The sequence below is a fragment of the Pelobates fuscus genome, chromosome 8 (genome assembly GCF_036172605.1).
Source record: "Pelobates fuscus isolate aPelFus1 chromosome 8, aPelFus1.pri, whole genome shotgun sequence".
In the NCBI taxonomy this organism is placed as follows: domain Eukaryota; kingdom Metazoa; phylum Chordata; class Amphibia; order Anura; family Pelobatidae; genus Pelobates; species Pelobates fuscus.
The window spans coordinates 66,048,830-66,069,235 of record NC_086324.1 but is presented as its reverse complement, the minus strand read 5'-3'; the positions used below and the strand labels follow the sequence as shown (position 1 = coordinate 66,069,235).

The 20,406-nt window shown below is 38.7% G+C and overlaps 1 protein-coding gene across 1 annotated transcript in view; it reads left to right on the top strand.

Annotated features, from left to right (window-relative positions):
- Positions 1–20,406, top strand: part of LOC134571247 (uncharacterized) — a 149,596-nt gene that overhangs the window by 19,587 nt on the left and 109,603 nt on the right. Inside the window, exons 3-7 of the mRNA XM_063429420.1 lie at positions 10,708–10,840; positions 17,723–17,802; positions 18,956–19,008; positions 19,454–19,618; positions 20,043–20,170. Of these exons, the coding sequence (XP_063285490.1) occupies positions 10,708–10,840; positions 17,723–17,802; positions 18,956–19,008; positions 19,454–19,618; positions 20,043–20,170 (559 nt within the window). The remainder of the gene's footprint in view (positions 1–10,707; positions 10,841–17,722; positions 17,803–18,955; positions 19,009–19,453; positions 19,619–20,042; positions 20,171–20,406) is intronic.

Here is a 20,406-nt window from a genome sequence, read left to right as displayed (position 1 = left end):
ATAATACAGGTGTTGCGGGAGAAATTTGTAATGGACTGGAGGACGGAAAGCGTCTCTTTCCTGGGAATTAAGCTAACAAAGACAGTAGGGGGACTATTCAAGGCCAATTACGAAGCCCTGCAAAAAGAGATGGAGACCAGCTTGACATCATGGGGAGATAAATACCTCTCCTGGCTGGGAAGGATGGCAGCAATTAAAATGTCTATCCTCCCCAAGCTACAATACTTATTTAGAACACTGCAGATAGACCTGCCAACCTCCTACATAAACAAAACACAAACAATACTCACTAAATTCATATGGGCCCACAACAGAATGAGGATAGCTGCCAAATTCCTATATAGACCAATTCAGCAAGGGGATCTAGCCCTACCAAAGCTCAAACTTTATTACCAGGTAACATTACTGGCCCCAGTGATAGGGATACAATCTCCAACCCACACACCACAATGGCTAGAAATAGAAGACCATTGGCTACAGGGGACGGATCTCCGTAGACTGGTATGGGTACCTAAAACAATGCGCCCCAACCAACCAAATATTTCACCCACCACAAAAACATTGCTGACGGCCTGGGAAAGAACACATAAGACACTAGTCTCTATGTCACCATTGTCACCAGCAACAGCACTGCCCAACCTACATGTGGCTAATAACACGTTTGACTATAGAGAATGGACTAAGAGAGGATGCACGCATGTGAGGGACCTCCTGGAGACATAAAAGCTACTACCGTTCCCTACCATCCAAGAAAAATTCAATCTGCCCCCCCAAACTGATATTCCCATACCTTCAACTAAAATCTATGCTTGGGGCCCAAACAACCACAGGGGAGGGGACGAGCACACTCACGGGGTTTGAGAGAACTTGTTTGAATCCTAGGCAGAAGAGGGGTACAATCTCCATGTGCTACTCGCTCCTAAATGTAGACGACTCGGTACACCTAGATAGATTTAGTGAAGCCTGGCTGGCTGACCTGGGGAGACATTTCGATGCAACTCAATGGATAAAAGCGACCACAGCACACAAGGGGAGGACAACATGCACATCACACCTAGAGTTAATGCGCAAAATATATTACAGGTGGTACATGGTGCCGGTCAGACTGGCAAAAATGTATCCAGGAACCTCGGCCAAGTGCTGGAGATGTGGGGAGACAGAGGGTACAATGTACCAGATATGGTGGTCTTGCAAGGTGCTTCGACCCTATTGGGAGATGGTAGAAAGTGTGATTAATGAAGCAGTAGACGATAATATTACACTCATCCCAGAAACGAGCCTACTGTTCATGCACATGAAGAAATTCCAGGGAAGCAAAGCAATTCTAGTCTTCCATACCCTAATAGCAGCGCTGGCGCTCATAGCCAGAGAATGGAAGACCGACACTGCACCGACAAAACTAGCCCTGACGAAGCAAATCACCACCAACTTACACTATGAACTAGCGGCCAGGAAAAACCAAGGCGCAGGTAACATTTTCTTTTCTTTGGTTTTTACTATATATTGGGGCTGATGTGTATTGTAGTCCTTGCTGCTGGCCCAGCAGTAATGGGACTAAGCGCAGGACTTCTCTTTTTGTATTTGTTAATCGTAATATGGTTTAGTTCTTGCATAAACTTTACCCATGGCTCCCATATATCACTGTATAGGGCAGGCATAGGCAACCTTCGGCTCTGCAGATGTTTTGGACTACACCTCCCATGATGCTTTGCCAGCATTATGTGTGTAAGAGCATTATGGGGGATGTAGTCCACAACATCTGGAGAGCCGAAGGTTGCCTATCCCTGGTATAGGGTATATCTGTGAGAGATAGAGGCCTTTATTTCCTTCATGATTTTAAGTGTGACTACCTTCTGAATCCATTCTCTAATGGATGGAACGTTGGGATTTTTCCATTTTGTGGGGATGAGTAGGTTAGCAGCTGTGAGGAGGTAGGTGATAAAACGGTGTTGATGTTTGGGGTAGGGACTGAGATATATCAGGAAAATGTAATGTGTGTGGAGTGTGTGGCACAGAGGCATGATCTATATACCAAAATTGCTTTATTAAGCTAAAGTTGTTTTAAAGCCTATAGAATCCCTTTAAACTGAGTTGTTCTGTGTCGTGTTGTAGCAAATATAGTAGCAAGTACTTAGGTGGCTTCAGATAAAAACTGTGAGGATACAAAAGTGTGTTTCTGTCCATGAGTTTACTGTACAATGTGTAAGACAGGGTATCACATGTCATGGAAATTCAAACATTGAGTAAGTCCACTGATATGAGTCAGCATATATCTGTGGTAAACGTTAGAAAATCCTACCTCTATGCCCTTTATGGACAATGTGCCGTTTTCTTCATGCTCAAGGATTTACTTATTTATCTATTTCTCTAAAATTCATTAAAACATATTTTTCATGTTAAATTGACACTACAGGCACCCAGGGCACTTCATCTAATTGAAGTGGTCAGGATGCAATGTCCCTGTCCCCTTAACAACCACTAGATTTGCTTCTTGCATTAACTCAGTGAAACAACGTTAGATGTCCTCATGCTTTGCATACAGACATCTAGCGTCTTCAAAATCTCCATAGGAAAGTATGGATTCAGTGCTGGAATCAAGATAAGTGTTAAAAAAGTTTTGAACTTTTTCAACAACGAATAGGGGTGAGTGGTAGTAGGGTGGTGCGGAGTGAGAGAAACACTACAACGTCAGGAATACAGTTTCGTATTCCTAACACTAAAGTGCTCTTTTAAAATTCTTGCTTCAAGCTGTTGAACCTGGGTTGCACAAAAAGAATGTTGTTAAATTATAGAATATTAGTTCAGGCTCAACATTTACATTTCTCGCATTTGAAAGAAACCTGGCTGGAAACCTGCTTGACAAATTGGTTCAAACAAGTGCCAGAAATGTTAACTCGACTGGCTGTAACCAGAATAATATTTTGCAGTGCAAACTATTTTTCATAATGTTATAATTAGACTATTTTATGTATAAACCTTTCTGAACTTTTATGAAACCTGCTGATATACAACAGAGAATTTCTGTTTTCTCTGAATGTATTATAGAAAACAGTCCCTTTTAATTTTTAGCATATATTCTACTTCTAGGCATGGTACTTACGCATAATAATCTCTGTTTCTTGCCATCAACAACAACAAGGTAAAAGGAGGGTGTTACCATCAAGACTGCCGAGCATCATTGCTCTCTAAGACACTCATTTACTTTGATATGTCAATAGTATCCTGTCTTCTTAATCTTTAGAAAATAAAACAGTAGCAGTCAGTGATACATCCAAATCTCCCTGGAGGTGTATTTTATAGAAGTTAGGGTTACTGTTGGACATGTGTCAATGCCTTCCAGAAATAGTATTTCAAAACCTTTCTGCTAACTGTGAACTTGTACAACCGGTAAAACAGCAATATGTTTTATGAACCATCTAGGCGTGTATACATTTCATAGACTTCCTAGTTGATCTCTTTTCATGTCCTACATTCTTAACACAGTTGTATATATGTTCTCACAATTGCTATTAAAGTGAAATCTAGGGAAGTGTAATACAATATGTTTAAATTATCATGTAATAGTCCAGTGATTGCAAAACGTGCTATTCTTCAAATGTTGCAATTCCACAAAGGCAAGGATGAAACTGAGAGCATTTGTAGAAGAAAAGTAAGGAAATACACTTTTGATGTATAACATCAAAGGGTTTATTCACTGGAACAGCAAATTGGAGACTTGCAAAATTTAGTCCAAATATGTGAACGACAAAATTAAGTTAGAAACTTTTTAGACATTTTCAATTTCAAAGTAGCTACATTTTGAAAGTGAGTTATCAATACTACTACATCTCATCTTTACTTCGTCTCCCATTGCCAATCCAACATGCACATTGTATGAAACATTAGGCCATGACTATATTTCAAGATTACAGTTTGTGGTTAACAAACAATCCCATATGTATTTATATGTACTGAAATGCTTCTGTCTCAGTGGGTATTTTCAGAGAATCTGTAACAAGTTGAAATTCTAAAATTAAGTACAAATTAAGATTAAAAAAAACAGTAAGATTGTGGAACCGATCAGTCTGAAAAACAGGAGCTGGGTGACTGCTTATACCACAAACACCTGCCGTGTCTCATAGGATAAGATTATAACCCATAGACTAGAATAGAAGCTTCCTGATTGGTGGAGTCACTTCCTGGTGAGGGGAGGTTCTGCCTGAAGCTGCAGTCAGCTTTTTCTTAGCTATGCAGCTTCAGAATTTTTCGAGGTGGTTTTTTATTTATTTGTTTATTTTGCGTATTTAATACACTTTCCGTGTAATGGAAGTATATATTATCAATATACATAGTTTAAAATGGGTCATTTTTGATCATTATTTCTCTGTTACATATTTTAAAACTAAAATGATTATGGCTGGTATTGATGACCAGCTGTGTCCGGCCAATGACCCATAAAAGGAGTTGAATAAAGATCAGTGTTATAAGAGGTTTGATTTTGAATGGAAGGCTTAGCATTAACAAGGTATCCTCAGGCAAAGTCAACAAAGAGTAGAATTGCACAAAGAGTAGACCTGCAGCTGGGGTTAGAATAGCCTGGCACAAAGATCAGGTTTTTTTTTTTTGCCAAGTATTTTGCACTTCCTTATATATGGGATTTAAAAAATAGATCAAACCAAAACCATCACTTTTCCTCACCTGTACAGGTACATTATGCCCTTTTCATCATTGAAAGTAATTATGAAAAACTAGATAACTAGCTTTTAAAAAAAACCAAAAAAAAACGAGAAGGTGGCTGGTGATTAATTACAGGCTTTCTAACAACATTAAGTAAATAACAGATTATTGTTGTGCTTGCTTTAAAATTTGTCTAAGAAGACTTGCCAAATTATCCATTTGTCGTTGCTACTATTAACATTAAGATAAAGGCTGCTTGTATCTGAAAACTAGTGCTATTTTTAGCAGCATTTTACCTGCACAGTAGTTTACCAGTAAATAATGTAATTTTTCATTTAGAGAGTAATGTAAAGGAAATGCTATTAGATCGATGCATTATGTAAGCCTAAGGGCAAATATATATATATATATATATATATATATATATATATATATATATATATATCATAAATATATTCTGACCTTAAAGTATTTTTGTTATCCCTCTGTTAACATTTATAAGTATTTACAAAAGGGGCCACTCTATCATTTTCCTAGCAAGAGGCATAACTTACAGTATACTGTATTCAATCTTTGGTTTCCAACCTTAATTTGACCCAAGCAAATTTTAATAAGAGAGACTTCCAAGTCACACTTTTTTCAAAAATGATTTTTACCTTCATCAGGACTTTTATATTGTATAAAAAGTGCATATATACTTTTAGCCTAATTGATTTTTAATTAATGAATTGCCAGATGAGAATCCCATCTTTGATACCGAGATGTATTTAAAACAACACATTTTAGGGATTGTGTTTGGCCTAGTCCAGTCCTGAAGTCAATGGATTCACTGCACACTTTGAGGTGGCCTGAACTGAGACACACCAGTTTACCTGATTATACTGGAGAAAACGAATGCAGTTAATATAACTGCGATCCTTTTGTTTTCTCTTCTTTTTCCACAATAGCAATATGGCTATCGAGGGCCTCAAGAAGCCCTTTTTTGGGTCAAAATTCTCCAAAACAGTTTGTATTTTTCATAAATACCTCCCAATAACGTAAATATTTGATATGACTTTGTGTTGTTTAACCCTCCCCTTTTTTCCTGTTTCCCATATTCCTGAACAAGACATATTGTTCTTTAAAGTGGCTCTGTCACCCCCTACCCCTAAAAAAGGAACATTTTATAAAGAAAATCTTCCTAAAATGCTCATACTGAATATACTGAAATACTGATATTTCAATGCAGTCAAAATATATCATAACACAAAGTAGAGGACTATGCTTTCCTATGGAATTTTCCTACGCTTGACAAAATGGTGGAGCTACATGTGTCAAGCCCCAGGTTTTGGGGAAACTGGCTTGGTCTATGGAAGCTTCAGTGGTCTCGCGGGATTCTCCAGAGGACACCAGTGTTGTACTCATGCCTATGCGCATGATTAAAGTATCGATGTCAGCTCCTGGCAGACGAAGCACTAGAAGTTAAAGAGGATCCCATGAAAGAAGATGGCAGCGGCCACAAGGGACAGGTTCAGATAAGTAAAACTCACATTTCCCTGCACACATCAATCACCGCACAGTTACCATCAGGGGTTTTTGCTAAATATACAAAAACCACAGAAAGTGACAGGGCAGCTTTAAAATATAATTATAATAATAATAAACAAATTAAATTTTAAAAAAATCACATGATGTTATTACTATAACAACTGCAAGGAGCTGTAATGGTTACGGTGCTTAATCTGCTCCTTTAAAATTTTAAATAGGCATGAAACAGTGTTGCACAACCCATTCTCTTAATATTTTAATCATTGCTTCCATGTAATGGAAGTATAGCAAACATACCTAGCTATTATCATGATAATCTGCAGTTACACGCATGTTAACATTAATCATTGGTCACAAATGTGTTGCAAAAATACCAGGTAGGTCAGTCAACACTAGTTTTTATCTTGGCTTCAACTTGTTATTTCTATGTGACGTTTCATTAAGGAGGTGAAAGTGTAAGAACAATCCATGTGCAAATATGCTCAAAAAGTAACAAAAGTGTTTGCCAAGTATTTTAAAGTGTTAAGGTTACACTACATGGCGCGCAATACATATTAAACAACCTCGGAGACGTTTTACATAACAGAACAAAGGCGTTTACCATTTTTCTTCCGTCTGATGCAATTTTGCTTCACTGATAAAACGCTAAGTAAAGTTTACCCATGGTAGCATATCATAGCAAGACCTTTAGAAAAGTAGCTGCATGCAGAAAAAGAACAAAAAAATACAATATTAAAATCACCAATCCAGCCAATGACTTTTCAATATATTTAAAATGTCACCACGGAATAGCAAGTACTATTATTTCACTACCCAGGATTTTTAATATTATGCGTGCCTATTCCTAAATTTAACAAATATACATTTGTGAAGTGTAAATAACAAACTTAAATAGAGAAATCCACCCATTTAACCGGCAATTTAGCCCCCTGTCAGTCATTATTATAAACTCAGTCCATTGGACCTGCCAGTCAGCAAAACTAAAGAATACAGAGAAGAGGAGAAATTAAACAATGTTTCTATTTCTCCTCTTTCCTGCAATGTTTGCCCAGGCCTTGCTTTGTCTGAACTGGATTATAGTATCATTTGAAATTTAAATGGGCCGGTGAAATAGCTCAGTGGGCTAATGCATCAGCAGAATCTGTTCTAACCCTTGAGTTGTAGGTTCAAATACCGGCAGGGTTGACTCAGCCCTTCATCCTTCCGAGGTAGATAAAATGAGTACCATTAAATTGGGTGATGGTAACAACCCCTGGATGTTGGGCTAAGGTAACATCCCCAGGACGTACTTGGAAACCAGAGTAATCTGAATGTACCTTTCCTGCTTAAATACTTTGTTATTATTATTAAAAGAAAATGAAGCATCAGATGAAAAGTAAAAATGATTTTCAATGCTTTATTTATGGCGTAGATTCCATAAAGGTGACAGTTTGCCTCTATAGTTGTTGTGAGGATTTTGGAGAGAAAATGATGAAACAAGGAAATAGGAGATTAGAAAACAAGAGAATGACTGGGCTAAAGCAGTTTGTGTTGCTTTGGGTGTGAAGACGGAGTGAATACATTGTTGGCATTTTCTCTGGCTATTTGTATCCAGTGCCCTTTTCTGTTAATTTGTCTGTAAAATATGTAAAATATTAATTTTGTGTCTCTTCTTCACTTTCAATCCATTTCGATATTGATGGATTATTGTTTTGTCATGTCTTTCTATTTAGAATTGTAACATGTATGTGAGTTACAGCTAGTAAGTGCATGTTCACCACCTAGTACTGGAATGCTGTGCAGCCACTGCTAGATTTGTAAATGGGATTACAGTTAACATGGTAACATGGTAACAGGTAAATAGAAAGCTAGTCTAGCCTGTGGGACAGGACTATAATTAGATGTATATACGCAATTTGCATCTTAATGACAAAACACATGCATTCCTCTGAGACATGCCCAGGTAACACTCCTCTAAATGAATGCACCAGGCTGTCATTATGTCATTTTTTTTTAACTAATGGTTTGTATGGGGAAAAAGAGCTTTTCCTCTTTGCATAATGTTCTATCTTTTATCTTTACGCTCTTTGCTTTCACAACTGTGTAATTAGTTTGATTGTTAGTATTTTTTTTTTTTTACTCTTGCATGTTGTTTTCTGTCCCTTAGTATTTTTCTTTATTTATATTTATATTTATTCGGAATTCCATAATAACTAAAAAATATGTAATTTGGTAGAATGTACAGTAAGACAATTATAGCTTCAAAATGTATTGTATCTATAATAGATTAAATTAGTCTTCTAATATATATTTTTTTATTGGACTGACAACTCAATGTTGAGTTGAGATACAGGGGTTAAAACAGCTCTGTCACTTTTATCACTCAGACGGCCACTAGAGGTGCTTCCAAGTCCAGTGCTGCACAGTGAGCAATAATAATTTATTAAAAAATGCATAGGGATTTAGGTTAGTGCGCAGGTAACTCTTTTCTTTGTTTTTTTTTAGTAGTGGTTTCTGAGCGCAGGACTTATTTTTGTGTAACTGGTTCACTATTCACTTATACAGTATTATTTTTATTTCACTGGTTATCCTATATTTTCACACTCAGTGCGCTCTCTCACTAGTTTTGTTTTTGTATATAGTAGCCCAATGTAATCTCCACAAATAGATAGCTCCCCATTCTCATCCTCTCCTCATGTAGATAGTATCCCGTTCTCATCCTCTCCTTATAAAGATGATACCACTTTTTCATCCTCTCCTTGAGTAGATAGTACTCCATTCTCGTCATCACCTTACTTTGTTAGTCCACTTGAGGGCACTAGACAACAGTTACAAACATAAATAAACACAGTTACCAATCCTGCAGCTCTCATAAGAAATTATTGTGCATGAATCTCATACACAAAACAAGGGAGATAAAAAGATGATAGAGTAGTGTACGTATTAGTGGGGTTCTGGTTTTGGGGAGTTCCTTTGTTCCTTTATATACACTTTGTTTTTTTGGTTTCTATTAAGAGATGTATTATTTAGACGGGGCATCAAAGTGGAATATTCACCAGGTTGACCTTTATTTTTTTGTTTTAATCTTGCCTGTTGGCATAAATCACTTAACTATAGCCATGGCCAATTCCTAGTGGTCTGGCAAGTGAGTGTTAATCACTTGCGTTAGTGACAAATAACGTGTATTTCTCTTAACATTCCTGTGATTAACCATTGTCTTGCATCCACTTTTAATCTGTTCTCTAAACTATCCATTATAATTTACATTTAAAAGTTTTGTGTGTGTATGATATAAATACACACATTATAGCTGATACGTTTTTGGCCTTAGTTCCTAGATTGTGGGAAAATATGCCATGTCCTGACATAAAATACCAATGATTTAGATATATTTTCATTAGCAGTACTTTGTCAGCACAAATGTCCATATTTTAAGTGGGAGAAATCTGTAAATGCTGGTGTCCAATGCACTTTGGCAGAATTTTGCTCACAATATTCATGTCGTTTGAGTGTGAAATTTGTGGAATGTTATTCACCCCTGAAATATTGGATTCAATGTAGCTCTGTCAGTGTAACGCTAAGCGTGGTTGATAGAGCTCGTAGAGATAGAGCTCATCCCAAATCATCCATGATGCGAGTGTTTGTTTTTGCATACTTGCTGCCCAGTGCTACTTTTCCTTGACATTTGCTACTGTGAAAAAGTGTGGATTGTGGAGTGAAGAAAAACAATGTTCCCATTTTTCATGGATATTGTAAGGTATGGGGAATCCATCCAGAGCCAGATTACTCATTATGTGGTCAACTAGGGCTCAGACTTAGACAGGGGCCCAGAGGGCTCCTTTTTGGGCCGGGAAATCCAGGTCTGGTTGTGAGGGGGTCCTCCATCAGCTGACAAAGAGAGCAAAATATGTCCTTGCTCAGCGCTATGCCCACTCGTGCCATTGAAGGAACTTTGTGGTCTGCACCAAAATTAGGTGCAGATCACATTAAGATCTCCCTTGCATTCTTCTGGCGCTTTTCAGTGAGTCAGAGTGCCGCAGCCTAAGGGGTCGCTTGAAGTGATCTCTACGGATATTGAGTCAATGCTTCTCTATGCTCTCAGCCAGTGGAAGAGTAACTGCTGAAGCAAGACCTTCACGGCAGGGGACTAAAGGTAAGTAAATTACTTTATTTAACTATTCAAGGATGGAGGGAAGCATAAATCCGAATAGTCATGAAAACACTATAACATTAGGAATACATGTTTGTATTCCGAACACAGTGTTTATTTAAGTTTTAATCTGGTTGACATGATAACAATGTACCTTGGGGAGTTTTGTTTTTATTATCTCAGATGTTTTTCTTTCTTTCTATTTTTTTTGTTTATGCAGGTTGATGGATAAGAGTAAGCCTTTGATGTAGATTATCTGATTATCTTAGTTACATAGAAATGTAGGTTGAAAAAAATCTCCAGTCCATCTGTTGCCTTAGTTGAAAATGTGTGTGTGCCATTCATTTAAGTAATGTAAAATATGTCCAAGTGTGATCACGACTTCTTGTTTACAGGTTACCTGGCTCCCCGCAGTCTCCAGAGTGCTGGAATAATACCTTTCCTGGAAACTTTTCTTTGTGACAAAGACACATCATGCAAAAACACATCCTACTCACAAGATCCATACACCCCAAGATCTGCCAGCAGGTACCAAGTGAAATAAAACATTTGAATGTTGATCTTGAAATAATTTATAGAAACTGTATATGTGTCTATATGTTGTAAAATAATACTAAGAAACATTAAGTTAATTATGTTTAATGCAGCGGTGTCATTTTTTTATTTCAGTTTTCATTTTTCCATGCCTTCTGTATATCAGTTATTATATGCAACGACTGCTACTTGCTTTTATTTATATGTATGATAGGCAATATTAGTATAAATACAATGAGACCACACAATAGCAACAGACAACATTTAATTACTTTTCAATTACTTTTACTTTTTAACAGTTGTGTTTATGCAAAGCTGAAGGGGCTTACAACCATAATTTCATAGCCATAACTATATAACATAAACTTTAACCTTTACAAACCTTTAACTTTATGAACCCACCAAATAGCCAGCCAGTCTTAGATGACCTGACCACCTTTTATTTAAAACCATTTACCACCATATCCTTCTTCTGAACTTGACCCTGACTTTTGCCCCAATGCTTCATAACACCATGACAATACAATTAACCTCCCTGGCGGTCTTATTATCTCAAAAAAAAAAAAATTATGTTAAAGCAGTACATTGTTTTTACAATTTATTGTGTGTATTTATTTTTTTTTTTTTACACCAGGGGCTCATAGGTACAAGATACATGATACTACAGTGTAATCCTGAGCCTGGCTTAGGGTTACAGCTTTTGGTACTGAAAATTAACCCTGAGCCATGCTCAGATTACCGCCAGGGATGTTACAATTAAAGGGAGGGAGGGGTCTGCCTGCCCTGCTCCTGCTACAGTTCACTCTGACAGGATTAAACTTGTGCTGCTGCTTTTTATACTCTCTCAGTTTCCCGCTCTTTTATTGCATGAAACCATCAACCAATCTCAGGCCAGCTCCAGTCCCCAGTGTCATCAATTCTGTCAAGATACCTGTCTAACTGACCAACTGCCACAAAGTCTAAAACTTCTCTACATTCCAATCCAAGAAAAGGTAGATTAACTCCTTCATTGCCACCATACATATATTGTCAGGATCAAGACAGGGATCCAACACGCAGTGTACTAAAACTATAAAGACGTATACCGGACCTTAGAGTGGCCGGACTAACGTCAAGCAAACAAGGAATGGTCAGGGACAAGCCGAGGTCGAGGGAATGAGAAGACAGGTAAGCGTAAGCCGGGCCGAGTATAAGGATAGTAGAGGTAAGCAAAGTCAAGAAACAAGCCAAGTCAAAACCGTAGAACACTAGGAGAATATAAACGCACTGAAGGGACAGGCAAGCTGAAACCACGACAGGGCAATGACTCACAGTAAGTGAGTACCTTTTATACCCTGTCTCTTTAATTGATATCCACGCTCCCAAAATGTCCTGGTTTGAGATTTCCTGCAGGTCGTGACGTCATTGACGTCATGACGTCGGCGGAGTTGCGCCGCATCATAAAAGGGGGCGGGGCTATAATGGCCGGCGTCCAAAGTGCCGAAATTGCTGGAGAAGAAGGATGTGTGAGTGGCAGGTACCATGACATATATGCCACAGTGCTTAGTGCTTGTGGCTTCCATATCTTATTTCTTCTTCCTTGCGCTGGATCTCAATACCTGGCTGCCTCCATTTTGATCCCCTTTTTCCATGATGTCCCTCCTGTGGGATTCTTTTGAATGATGGATAGTTTGTGAATTAGTTCTGAAACTGAAATTGAACTTTGCTTGAAACCTGCCCATTGCCAAAGGTCACACTCCCTATGACAAGAAGCAGTCCCTGTTTTTCTTACGCACGCCTAAAACGCAAGGTAAATTGTTAAAAAGCAATAGGAAATATAGGGATGAAAATAATCAATTTAAAACTTCCATAAGCTCTCTTGAACAAAGAGTGTCAGCTGATCGCTCTTAGCCAATGATCTAAGCCCTGCACTACAGCGCTTAGCCCAAGAGAGGCAACGAAACCCGCTCTCCAGCATTAGTGATGGAGGAGGGGGGAGTAACAGTCTTACCTTGGTTTGAGTCATAAAGTGCAGAGATGTTTGCTCACCCTTGCAGATAAACACAACTCACGTTAACCAGGTAAGAAGCTACTTGGGCTGTGAATCTGTGCACAAGGACTTGGCAGGAACAATAACCGGGTACGAGGAAACAGACTAGGGAAAATCCAGGAGAGTAGTCAGGCACGGTTCCAAAGGTAGGCAGCGAACAGGCAATAACAAAGATCCAGAAGCAGGGGTCACAAGTCTTAAGCAACAGGTGAATGAACTGACATGCTACTGCTACTTGCTTTTATTTATATGTATGGTAGGCAATATTAGTATAAATAGAATGAGACCACACAATAGCCACAGACAACATTTCATTTCTTTTCAATTAATTTTAGTTTTTGGCCCGTGGTGTTTAAGCAAAGCTTAAAGGGGAGAGGCAGTGTTATGTAGTTGGATAACGAGCAGCTAATTTGAAAGATGCCACAGGTGGACTTCAAGAGACATGTAGTACTCAAAGGAGAAGTCCAGCCCCCCAGTGCTGCAGACAAGGCAAGGTAAAATGGGATGGAACCATAAATTCAGAAGTCGCTCAGAGATAGGAGAGCAGGCTTAGGATACAGGAGGACCCTCTAAGGCACCTGTGGGGTGGCCACGCTTAGCCGTCTGGATGGCATGGGGAGAACTGTAACAGTACCCCCCCTCAAAATCGCCCTCCGGGCGTGAACTGAACTGGCTGTCCAGTAACAACTTTCTTGGCATTCTTATTCTTCGAAGACTTGGCAGAGATAGAGTAACACCCTTTCAAACATCTCTAAATCATTTTTACATACAATTGTACTATTAGAGGCATATGTAAAATCTGACGGTATTTCTTCTTTGAGCAAGTAGGAAGTAGTGTTGGTACTAGCTAGAACAGTAGTTTTTTCAGGAGGTGGTGCAGCCATTTCTGGAGCATGTGGTAGAGGTATCACAGAGGTCTCAGTAGCAGGTTCCTGAAGGACATTGGCAGTGTCAATTACCGTAGTCTGAGTACCCTTTGCCATAGACGAATGTGAGCAGGTATGACAACAGTGCTGGCAATTCACAGATAGAGGTGCATTGCTGACCGGGTGGACCTGGACAGTGACCAAACGGAGAGCCTGAGGCCTAGGTGGGCACGTAGCCCTATCTCCATAGGTTCCTCAGAGTCAAGAGGAACATTGGATACCTCTGGAGTCTTTGTATGAACCAGATCACAAGGAGGCAACAAGGAGGTGTGGCGTTGGTACTGGTCTCTCTGTCTCTGGGATCTTGGATCTTCTGGAACATGGATCAGGCCTTGGCGCAGCAGTTTTTCTAGAGGTCTTGCACTGTCCATTGCAGTCATGAAGGACCCCCAACTGTCGAGAACAGGACTCTTAGCCTGCAACATCTGGTGTTTTGATCTGTCCAGACAGCAGGTTGATAGCCTCTGGGACCATGATAAAATCAGTGGCATATGTCTGAGGCTTAAAGGCGAACAATAACACACAATCCACCTTGAAGTACTGGAAGGATGTATGGCTACCGTCAAATCTTTCTGGCATAACAACAAATGGCTCAGAATAAGCAGGTTCCGGGGCTAGGCGTACTGTGCCTTTAAGAGACTGAACTTCTCGCTTCAACTCCGAAACAGTCTGGGCAGGCTGGACACTTGCTGGGTAAGCAGCTTGCACATCTCTGCTGACTCCATGATGGTCAGTTCATTAAAGTCAGGATCTTATATGGGGTGGAGTCCGACATGCAGAGATATACGCTTACCCCTTGCAAATAAACACAGACCAAGGTTACCGGGTAAGAAGCCACCTGGGCTGAAATTCTGTGCATGGGGGCTGTGTATATCTTCAAGGGTGAGCATACATCTCTGCACTTTGGACTCCAACCAAGGTAAGATCGTGACAGGGAGCAACACGCAGCATACCCCAGGTAAGAAGGACACTGTAATGGTTAAATTGTTCAAGTGTTAAAGTGTTCATTTTTAAATCATTATATAATAGGTTAAATTGCACAGATTAAAGTGATGCTTAAATTATGTGTATATCATGAGCCATTTTGAAATCCTTTTAAAAATTTACTTAGCCACATCCCTTCCAACAACATGTATACATTATTCTAGCAAACATGTATTGATTTTACATTCTGGTATCATTTAGAAAAAATGCTCAGTTTTTTTTATTACATATAAGTATAAGCACAATAATGGACCATTTTGTTACACTTCTGGTATGTGGCTAAATGTCTATGTAATGTGTTTCTGCTTCTATGCAAAAATATATATTTTTTTGGTATCCAGAATTCTGTAAAGAACGAATACGGTACATAGATGAACATATTTTAAATTATTTAAACGTAATACACTATGATATAACTAATATAATAAAGAACAAAGAATAAATACAATTAAAATATACACAAAATAAAATGTATGTTGTTATTTATTAACATGGTTAGTCACCAAACACTGTATTTTGTAATGACCAAATTCTGACAATTGTTGGCAATTCTTATATTTACTAAAGCCAAATACAGTCAGAATCCAGATGCATTTGGTGTCCAGATTAAAATTGGAGTTTGAAAATTATCATTTCAAGTACTATTTGCCACTAGTGCAAGTAGTTAAATAACCCACAGCAATGCAGCTGCCATATTGTAGAAGTAAATATGCAAATTAATAATATAAATCCCTATATGGGTCAATAAGATCCCAATATTAGTATTATAGGTCTGCCACATACAGTATGTTTGCCACATATGTATCAAATATTTAAACCTAGCAATTGGGCAGCCATTGGCCATCCCACCTCCTTGGTGAGACCTGGCAGCGTTCCTGCTGTTATTGCCAGATTTTCCTCCATGCTCTCCTGTGCTCTGTGTGAGGAGAAGAGCCGGGCTGGGAAATAGGAAGATACATCACTTCCTGCCCTCTCCTCTCCCATACTGCAGAGTTCTCCTGGCCTGTGAACACTGTGAAGATAAGGAGCAGCCTGGCAGAGACACCAGGTATGCTCCTTGTAAATATTTTCAACATTCCTTATGTACATACTTCAACCCCCATCACTCCCTGCACCCACCACAGCCCCGATGTCTTCCTGCACCCAACTCAGCAATTATGCCTTTATGTGCCCACTACTGCCCCATGCACCCCTGTACCCACTACATGTCCTATGCCCCCTGCACCCACTACAGCCCCTATGCCCCACTGCACCCACTACAGCACCTATCCCACAACGCACCTACTGCAGCCCCTATTCCCCATGCACAAACTGCAGCCAATATCTTACTTACACACATACTGCTGCCTCTATATGCCCCACATACAGTAGAGCCACTATTATCTATACAAATACACACACGCTACAAACCCAGTATCCCCAAACGCCCATTACAGCCTCTGTCCCACACACATACAACATCCCCTATCTAAAACACTGCAACACAACGAGCACTCTCCCCTCACATATTACACTGCAAACAGTCCCATCCACACACACAAACCCACAAGGACCCTAAATGTATGCACACAATCCCACAAACAGCATAACCACACATGCAATACCACATGCAGCCTCCCTACACATACACGTAACAATCAGCATCCGCACCGTTGCAACATTGCATTTGTCCTCCTTCACACACACACACAATTATTACAATCACTCATATAGCACCAACATATTCTGCAGCAGTGTACAATAGGTAAAACAAGACAAATTATTCATTCTAACACAGAGAGTTGTAGTAGCCAAAACCACTTTCACCAGGAGGGTTCCTTGATCTCCTCGAGCCCCGTGAGTTGTAAGTCCGTCGTCCATGTTAATAAAATAAATTAGGCAACACTGGGGGGCAAATATGCTGCCCTAAAAGGAACTAAATGGCTGTCATAGGCTGCTAGCACCAGGGTATGTAGTTGACAGAACTCTACTTTCCCTGATGCAGCTTCTATTTTGAATCCATGACTGCTGCATTGTTTAAGCCTGGTGCTTCTGCAGCACAATGTGAAAAGTGAAAAGTGTCTGAGAGCTCTCCTCTGGCTCCATACTTTGAATACATCCCTATACTCACCCCTGCAGTCCATGTTAAGCCTTCCATTAAGCCTTCCCTTGCCCCATGCTTTGAGTCCCTTCCTCCTTCCCTGCCGATAGCTTTTCACTGCAGACACATCTTGGAAGGAACTGACATCCATGCACCCCAGCCAGGTAGAAATTTGTCTGACACTCTGCACATAGAAATTGAACTAAACTCTTCAACAGTGACCTCAAATAGTAATATTTTTACCTTACACTTTTTTTTGTATATTGTTTTTAAAATAAAAGAATAGTTGTAAAAGTATTTTTAAAAAAACAACAAATTGGACACTAGGTGACATTGTACATAATAACAACCACTGTATGTTATTGATAGACTATGGGTATTACCACAATAATTGGGCACAGTCCAAAAGGTTAGGGGCAGAGTTTACAGAGTTTACAGAGAGTGGTGGGATCAAATTCCAAGGGTGGAGCCTAGCACCCAGCCATCTAAAAACTTCACAAATTGCCACTGATTCAGGGCCTGAATTACAAAATTGACACATTGTTAAATAGCATGAAGAATGTCTGGATTTTGCCGTTCAAACGGCCCTCAGCATGATTGTTTTGCCTTAATTGTTATGGGACCATTCGGACTTTAGTGCATAACTCTGTAAGGTGTGATTGGTGAGTGTAAATCCAGAATCATACTCCTATTCTCAAATACAAAACATAAAAAGAAGGTTGAAGTGGTAATAAAGTAGGTAGTGAATGTCCTTCTTTTGCACTTATGGATAACTGGCATGGTTTAATCAAATGAGCACAGGCACTTCTTGATCTCAGGTGAAATCTAACTTTCAACTTTTTTTTTAATCTGATTAGTTTCAGGATACAAAAACGTTCCATAGATACTGGAGGACCTGGCTTAACCGATTTATGGATTAACAACTCAACATCCTCACGTATGTTTTTCTTTGACAACTTTCTGTCCAAATGTGTTTTTTGCTAACATGGGTCTAAACAGAATATGTATTTTGGGAGCATATATTAAACTATCCAAGTTTTAAGGCAAACAAGGTACATGATTACAATGACTACAGTACACTCCATGTTACTGTTATTAGTAATAATGCTAACAGCATAAGCTTTTACACTTTGTACTCTTATATAGTATAGAGCTTATTAGCTGAGGGTACAGTAGGGAGACACATGCAGTGTGGCCATTTTTGGATATTTAGTTATACTATAATACTTTTGCGATCAGTGGTAAATACTGTATTTAGTTGTTTTCTTGATATAATTATGCACTTAAATACTATATTCAATTTTATTCTTTTCCAAAACAAAATAAATGTATTTGAAGAGCGTTTTGGGGGCACAAGGTAGTTTCTTAAATGTTTTACAACTACCTCCATGCTTTGCCTGCTGGACATCTACCATTTGTCCATCCGTTCAGGGATGTATGAAATATTTGTGTGCTTGAATCCAGGGAAATACAGAGGTGTATTTGTGTGCAGTGTTGGTGTTTGAAAGCAGGGGTGTATTCAGTGGTGGGATTCAGCCGGTTCTCACTGGTTCGCGCGAACCTGTCACTAAATATAACAACTGAGGTGTCAGCCCTCGGCTTGCCCTGTATACCATTGGGTGCGGGGCCCCTCTAAATAGCATTACCCTGCCACCCATGTGTTTTTGCCAACCAGGGCATATATATGTGGTTGTGTGTGCGCACATGATTTGGGGGGGATGGAGTGTTGGTCCCAGGCAGCACAATGTCTTGGGCCGACCCTGTGGAGTTGGAAACATATGAAAAGTCGGAACTGGTTACTAAAACTTTTGAATCCCACTACTGGGTGTATTCACATAATATAATATATACAGATATACACTGCCACATACCCACAGATATATACACTCTGCACTCTGCCATATATTTATATATATATATATATATATATATATATATACCACATTGTCACTCACACACATGACTGTGATCTTGAGTGTGAGGGTCACCCGATGGGACTCATAATCCTGTGAGCCCTGGTGCAGCTCCACTCCTGCTTTGACACATGATTTGTTCTTTATTATGAAGTCTTTTAAAATTCTATTTTTCAGAGATCAATTCAGCAAATTTGGAACTGTACATAGACGGTATCAACGACTGGAAGGTAACGTTACAGAACTGCACTATAATTAATATAATTAATTAATTATTCCAGGACAGAACAGCACAGCATTTCCCAGATGAATGTGTATGATGTGATGGGAATAGAAGTTTAGTGAGGCTTTTGTGAAACATACTGAGAGGTTTGTAGAATTAATAGTAAATATTAATGTGGCAGGTGGTGTGCCTTTTCTACCAGTGACTGTTCCTAAGCTTACAGTAGAACCACTGTTACAGGAAAGGGAATTTAAACACTAATCACCCACCAACAGTCTGAGCTATTTACTGTTAAACTAGTCCCATTCACTGAAAATAAATAAATATATTTCATTTTAGCAATGGTGTGGCATTGCAATTAAATCTACTCACTATTCTAACTCATATCATCACTCTTTCTAAGAACACAGAGAATGATTTGTTAAATATGTCTTCTTCTTGTTCATTTATAGATGCTGATTGACGACTTGAGTACTGGAGACATAAAAGGAGTTCTATGTTTTTTTGTTAATGCAAACCTTACACTAAACATAAGCAACGCCGACCTCATCTTTACTTCGTTCTGTACAAGCAACCAGACTCTGTCAGATTTCATTGCTTCACAACTTCTGTTACAGGTACCATAATGGCAGTGATATAAATCGAGGAGGTATTCATTAACCTCTTTAATATTTATAGCTTGTCTATTTTTACTTGACTTTTGGCATTTTGATTTTAACCCCTTAAGGACCAAACTTCTGGAAAAAAAGGGAATCATGACATGTCACACATGTCATGTGTCCTTAAGGGGTTAATCTGCTTCAGAGTTTAGTGAATAATCCTGTCAGTTAACAAAGAACGAGTAGCGAAAGGATCTCTGGGGCTCTCAAATAGCCAAACTATTATTAGTTAACATAGTATAACAATTGCTAATCACAGAGAATTTAAAAAAAATTTATTACTATTTAATACTATTTCTCCAAACTTTCATAAATGCATTATATTCTGTAAGGTACACTTAATGTCATAAACTTACATCCGGTTTTATTTATTTCCTTGAAGATAAAGGACCCAACAACTATACTAACTACGATAAAGAATTTCTCAACACAGTTAAAAACAGTGCAAAATAACACAGCTCTATGGAACTTCCTCCTGAATATCCCAGAATATATCCGAAATCCAGAGAGGTAAGGCAGAGAAAAAACAATCTAACATGATTCTAATACATAGGTCATATACAGCCCTGTAATTGCATAAATATCTTCAACTTCTTACTCCTCACTTTTTAAACGGGATATGATTTAGTGTTATTTTTGTATTTCTGTCACTAGTTAAATTAAGTGAAATTCTTTTACTGCAAAAATTATTTCTTTTTGAGAAAGAGAGTTTTATATCTCACCATTCTTAGACTTGTTCATTAGAA